The sequence below is a fragment of the Puma concolor genome, chromosome C2 (assembly GCF_028749965.1).
Source record: "Puma concolor isolate L17-30 chromosome C2, mPumCon1.1.hap2, whole genome shotgun sequence".
In the NCBI taxonomy this organism is placed as follows: domain Eukaryota; kingdom Metazoa; phylum Chordata; class Mammalia; order Carnivora; family Felidae; genus Puma; species Puma concolor.
Window position 1 is genome coordinate 12,408,197 of NC_141675.1, and position 6,785 is coordinate 12,414,981.

The following is a 6,785-nucleotide window of genomic DNA, read 5'->3' on the forward strand; positions in this document are numbered from 1 at the left end:
GGCAGATCACGTAAGCAGAGCAAATCATGAAATCAGAAGCACTGAACTGATCCTATCAGAGGGTCAGTTTCCCCTTGCTGAAACACGGGGACTCTTCACCCCCTCCCGAACTTCCATCTCAACTTCTGTACTCACAGATACGCCACGTAAAAGAGCCTAGCAGAGTGCCAGCCGGGCAAACTTTGAATACACACACACACAAACCTCGAGTGACCTTGAGCAGACTCCATCTTCCCCACTTATAAATAAAGATAGCAGGCTTCTTCTGAAGATTAAATTAGATCAGCCATGTCAAGCAGCCGGCTGCGAGCAGATTTTCAAATGCTGGTTTCCCTTCTCCCCACTTCTCCCTGAAATGAGCTAATGTGCCCGCTCGGCCTTCTAAACCCTCCTGATATGCCAGGCAAGGAAGGAGAATGATCGAGGTGCCCAGGTCAGAAGCAACAGTACACGGGGCGGGGCCGGCGGGACGGGACACAACATTACACAGAAAACAGGCAGCACAAAACACGTGGTGAGTGATCTTACTGCTAATGCTTCTCTGCTAAGTCACTTCCCCCGAGAATCATGCGTTAAATCGGCCAAAGCTGTGAGGACCCAGAGAGCGGAAGGTAACAAGGTAGCGGAGTTAAGCTTTTATGTGGAAATTGGCTAAATAATGCCATGCTCTAGCCAGGAAGTAGGTTTCCTCTGCACCCTATTTTAAACTGTTTTGGTGGTTTGCATCAGACCTAAATAACATCCACACAGCTCCGCAGCAGAGAGAGACTGCTCGAGGGCCACTCTGCCCTTAGACCAACTCTGCGTCACTGCTTATAAACCAAAACATAAAACCCTGATGAAAAAAGAAACTTAAAAGCTATATTTAGATTTCAGCACTTCATTTTTAATGAAAGTCTCCTTTCGACAACCTTCTAGAACAAAAAAAAAAGGAGAGAGAATTCAGGATTTACTGGAGAATTTCTTCGGTGGAAACCCTAATGTTTTGGAAGGGCTTAGAATGCCTAATGCTAATTCAAAATGCATAGCTGAAGGGACTGGATGAGAACTTTCCATCATGCCTTGTCAGAAGTTGAAGCCTCTTATTCCATATCTCACCAGAATAAGAAAACAAGGACATAGGATAAAAACAGCCATACTTAGATCAGAGCCAAAACGATTCCTTTCCTTTTTAAATGTTTATTTATTTTTGAGAGAGAGAGACCGAGAAAGCAGGGGAGGGGCAGAGAGAGGGGGGTATAGAGGATCTAAAGTGGGTTCTGTGTTGACAGCAGACAGCCCGATGTGGGGCTTGAACTCATGAACCAAACTCACAAACTCTGACCTCAGCCGACGTCAGAAGCTCAACCAACTGAGCCACCTAGGCACCCCGGAGCCAAAACTATTCTAACCAAGAGTAAGATCTTACCATTCAGACAAACTCCCAATACATAGTGATTGCCTGGTTGTTAAAACGCTTGGCCTGGATTGTACCAGCAGCTCAGCTCAACATTTCCTGGGTGCTAAGGTCTTAGCTCAACCTGGGGTTGAGGTTTCTTTAGGCAGCTGACATTTGAGCAAAGTGTTGTTGTTGTTGTTTTTAAGTTTATTTATTTTGAGGGGTGGGGGGAGAGCATGAGCAAGGGGCAGAGAGAAAGGGAGAGAGAATCTGAAGCAGACTCTGTGCCATCAGACAGAGCCCAACACGGGACTTGACCCCACGACCCTGGGATCAGGCCTTGAGCAGAAGTCAAGAGTCAGACAGACGCCTAACTGACTGAGCCGCCCAGGTACCTCTACACTTGAGTGCAGTCCTAAAGACAAGGGAAAGTTATTCAGGGAGCAGGAGGTGTGAGCAGAGAGCAGCTTGAACAAAGACACTAACTAAAAGGGCTAAACTATTCAGGGCGTGTGTATACAGGATGACAGGGGTACACTGGGAAAATGTGACACTTGGTGGGATGCAAAGTCTCAGAATCAAAGGACAACCAGATCATGGAGCATCTTGTGAGGCCTGATTGAGGACTTAATAATAATAATAATGAAAGCTGCTATTTATTGAGCATTTACTATGCTGTGGGCACTGTGTTAAGCACTTCAAAGCTTTATTTCATTTCATCTTTACCATGGCTCCATAATCCCCATTTTACAAATGAGGGAGGGCACTGAGGATGAGAGAGGAAGGTTTCTACATCAGGCAACACAGCCAGTAAGCAGGAGGTGGTTCTGGAACCCAGGAGGCCTCGATTCCAAAGCTTGTATCTCTAAGCCTGTCCTCAAAAGAAAGACTGGATGGGCACATTGGGTCTACCACAATGGCTACAGAGTGGGGAACCAGGGTGGCCCAAGTGGGGACCTACAACATGGCAGGTATAGAAAAGGACAGATCAATGGAAAGAAAAGATGTTCAGAGGGACGGAGAAAAAAACAAACAAACATTCAACAGGCACTCCTATAAGAGCATTCAACAAGCAAACGGGCTTTTGAAAGAGGGGTCTAGGAAATAAACCACCAGGGTTCATTAACGCCTCCAAGTGCACAGGGTTAAACTATGTGTCCTTGTTTATGGAGGCCTTTCAAAGTCCTTGCACGAGGCCTTTCACACCCTCCCAAATGTTAAACTCAATGAGAGCAAAGACCAAGTCTCATCTTATTCATTCAGGACAGTGTCCTCAGGTCTGAGCCTGGCACAAGAACATACTCCATAAATACTGAGAAGGCAGAATAAGTACTGGCCACTTTTTACAATGGCACCAATGAGGCATCACTCTTAATTGGAAAATTAGGGTTAAAAAAAATAAAGAAAAAATTTTAAAGTAGCATTGATAACAAAGGATTGGTAAATTAAAATGGAAACCATGTGCGGCACCTGGGTGGCTCAGTCAGTTAAGCGTCCGACTTCGGCCCAGGTCATGATCTCACAGTTCATGGGTTCGAACCCCGTGTTGGGCTCTGTGCGGATGGCTCAGATCCTGGAGCCTGCTTCGGATTCTGTGTCTCCCTCTCTCTCTCTCTGTCCCTTCCCCGCTCACACTCTGTCTCTCTGTCTCTCTCTCTCTCTCAAGAATAAAGAAACATTTAAACAAATAAAATGGAAACCTTGTAGCAGTTATGGTAGCTACACAAACTGTAATGAGGACTCATCACCATGGGGTGCTACCTTGATAAAAGGCAATAAATCCAAGCTATGATGAGTTTTTTGTATAAACCGTAACTGGTGAAAAGTAAGCTGTTATTAAAGGAAGTGGCCTAGGGGTATAAATGTGTTTTCTGAAAAGCAATAGGACCAAAGATCAAATTCCGGGCCTAGCAATCTCTAGTCTCTGACCTTGACCAAGTAAGTACATAACATGATTTTAGGAAAGAAGTTTATCTGTGTGACACTTTTACCAACACTGAGACTGCCACAGAAATCTCTTGTTAGGTATTTGAAAAGCACAAGTGGCATTTTTCAGATCTGAAGAGTTTTTTGACATGTAAGATTTTCCCCTAAAGAGTAATTACTTAATTTGGGGCATTCGGGAAGAGTGGGTCTACGAAACAAACAAACAAAAAAGGATTTAAGAACATTTCTTCGGGAAGTTTGTTCTTACACTGAAATCCTTTGCCCACTTATCAGTCTGCCAAACAGAAGATGGGACTTACTTAGGTGACCTAACAAGACACGGTAAACAATCTCATTTCCTCCCATCTTATCACACATTAAGATGCTCTGAAAAAGCCTGGACAGTTTACCAGTTATTTTAGAAAAATCCTGAAACCGTTTACTTACATGGAAAATTAAAATGCAAGTGGAAGGTAGGTTTCTTGTTTTCATTATAGCTACCTTCAACCTTCAACTATCCTTGAAAGTTTAATTTCAAATGAATCCAGATTCAAAGTGATTCCTTAGTTCAAATTCGGAAACTTTAATTCCATCAAAATATGAAACCTGTGGGTTTTGCAAAACTGTTCAAAAGCCCGAATGAAAAGCCACTAGGCTCTTAAGCTAATTGTTTAAAAATGTGTATACAGATGAAATGAAACGGACTCATGAAGTACTGAGTCTGGAATTTGAAAATTCATAAATCTTATCCTCGTAAACAAAACCTAACGAAATGAGGGCCTGCTGATTTCCTTCTTTCGTAATCTGAAACGAAGAGTTTTAATGACTTTTAACGTACTTGGAAAATGAAGGGTGCTGTTTCAAATCTTTACTAGCAAAATACAGTTCAGTTTTTAAGTGTCTGGAATATAATCAGACAGTTGAACATTGTGGTGCTGCAACGTAGGAAAACATCCAAGAATGAAATACTAGGATCTTATTAAACTCAAATGCGCGTTAGGACGTTATGTTTACAACAGTTCTTCTGCCTTATTCCACTGAAAACTCCCATCTCCATGCCACGTTCCGTATGAAGCATCATTTTAAAAAGTTCTCAGCCCACTTCAAATCCTCGGAAAGGTACCATGTAGAACCCGGTGCTTCTCTCTTCTGGACAAACATAAAGGTCAAGTCTGCCTGTGGCCCCTTGGGAAAAACAAGCAAGTACCTGAAGGTGACGTGGCCTGTGAGATCCTCTACACTTCGTCCCAAATCTACCTACACAAGGCATCTCCCAATCACCGAAGGGGAAAGGCAGCGACAAGCGCTACCAATGAAAGGGATGTAAAACTATCCCAATGTAACCATTTTACAGATGAAGGAACTGAGGCCTTGAAAGGTCCAAATACTCAGTTCACCTTGACCCCAGCTGCCGACACTCAGTTGTCGGAATCACAGCTGCAAAAACTTTAACTTTTAAGGTCCCGGGGGTTCCGCACTTTCCGCAGCAAGTCAGTAAGAACTCAATTCCTGCATTTTTCACCTTCAGAAACCTCTAGGAAGCTTACGGACGGTCAGGAATCGAACCTTTCCAGAACCCATCAACTCAGGGAAAGCAGGGCTGTCTTGCTCCAGGCCCCATCTCCAGCACCCAGCACCTAGCAGGCACTGAGTTCCTAATTCTCCGCCTTCCACCTGACCATCCCTGCTCCCCTCCCCGTCCACGCCCAGCCATCGGCGGGGCCAGAGAGCTTTCCTTGGGAAATTGTTTCTTTCCTTGAAACTTGCAGACAGTGACTGCGGGCCGAGAAGCCGGCCTGGGGCGACGTGCGGCGCCTCCCCCGAGCGAAGGCTGGACTCGCTGGCCACTGAGGGGGGTGGCTCGGCCAGACCCGGCTGGGCGCGCGGCTTCGGCCCGGGCCGCGGCGACCCCAGGTGCGCCAGCTGCTCTGGCTGCTCGGCGGCCTCGGCTCCGGGCCGCGCGGCTCCCCTGCCTCCTTCGGATGCCCAAGCAACTTCTCAAACTTCCCTTTCCGGGGGTGGGGGCGCGCCTCGGACGCGGCCGGCGCAACGCCTTTCCTGCCCGCACAAAGGGGGCCCGACGTGCCCCGCGCCCCCTTCCCCTCGAACTTTCCTCCTCTTCTGAAAGAGAAACGCACACCCCGGCGCCCCTCGGGGAGCCGGGCTGCGTGGGTGCCGCCGAGGGAACTTTCCCGTTTCCGCCCGAGCGCCGGGCGCCCGGGGCCGCCTGTCAAGCGCAGCGGGGACCCCCGGCGCCCCGCCGAGCCCGCCTGGGGCGGTGGGGTGGGGGCACTCACCGGACTTCAGAACGTGCGGCGGGATCGTGCTGGCGATGCGCGTCCACAGGACGATGTGCAGCGGCCACAGGCCCCGGAGCAGCCCCCGACCCATGGCAGCCCCCGCCGCTCGTCATAGACCGAGCCCGGAGCGCAGCGGACGGCGCCTCCCGGAGCCCCGGCTGCGCCCCCGCGCCGCGCCCTCTCGGGACCCTGCGCCGGCCGGCCGGGCAGATGCGCGGGCCAGATGCGGCGCCGCTCGCCAGCCGGGAGGGGGCCTGGAGGCCGGCGGGGCGCGGGGAGGCCCCCGGCGGCCGAGGGGAGCTGCGCAGGAGGCCGGCTCCTGCCCCCGGCGAGTGCGCGCGCGGGGGTGTCGTCGGTCGGTGCGCGCGAGTGACTCACTCAACTTCGCCCGGGCGCCGCGGGGGAAACAGGAAACTCCTCGCCAACAGCTGGGCAGGACCTCTCGCCGCCCGAGAGCCTTCTCCCTCCGCTCGGCTTTCAGCCCTCGCTCTCTCTGCTGCCTGCCAATCACGTCCCTGAGACCGGCCCCTCCGAGGGCTTTGGCAAACTTTCAGCTGCCCCCGCCGCCCTCAGGAGTTGCTGGCTCCGAGCATTTGCCTCCCCCCCCCGCGTGACTAAGGGCACGCGTCTCAGAAAGTAGCCGAACACAGCGAGTCTGCACGCTTTGCACGAGCTCCCGCACCAAGCATCCTCCCCCTCCGCACACCCCCCTTTGCATTGTTCCCGGGTGCCCCGGAATCGTGTGTTCAGCCCCCCAAGTGCGGCCCCCGCGAGCGGATGCCGAAATCTGAGGCGTGAGCGCAGTTTTGTTTCAAATAAAATAGCAAGCAGTGCCTCGAGAAACTTTTGTTTCGTTGTGAAATGTTTTCCTTACTGTAGGTCCAAGTCCGGAAGTTTTTTTTTTTTTCCTTCCCCCCCCCCCCTTTTTTTCCCTCAAGCTTTAATGTGCGTGTTAACCAAGTGAGTATCTTGCTAAAATGTAAAATTTCTGATCCAGGACCCCCAAGCTGCAGCGTTTCCGAGGAGCTCTGGGGTGCTGCCTCCCGTTTTGAACTGCCCCTTCCTGGGGGGTGGGGGTGGGGGCGCTTCAGTGAGTGTGAGGGAGCAGCCACCACAGAGGGATAGTGGTGGGACATTTCATGTGCAGAATGGATGGAGTATGGCAGTAAATGTTAATATCA

At 50.2% G+C, this 6,785-nt stretch overlaps 1 protein-coding gene across 1 annotated transcript in view; it reads right to left on the reverse strand.

Moving 5' to 3' along the window:
• Positions 1-6,296, reverse strand: part of TGFBR2 (transforming growth factor beta receptor 2) — a 91,548-nt gene extending 85,252 nt beyond the window's left edge. The window contains exon 1 of the mRNA XM_086720583.1: positions 5,602-6,296. Within this exon, the coding sequence (XP_086576709.1) occupies positions 5,602-5,695 (94 nt within the window). The 5' untranslated portion in view covers positions 5,696-6,296. The remainder of the gene's footprint in view (positions 1-5,601) is intronic.
• Between the last annotated feature and the right edge of the window lie 489 nt (positions 6,297-6,785).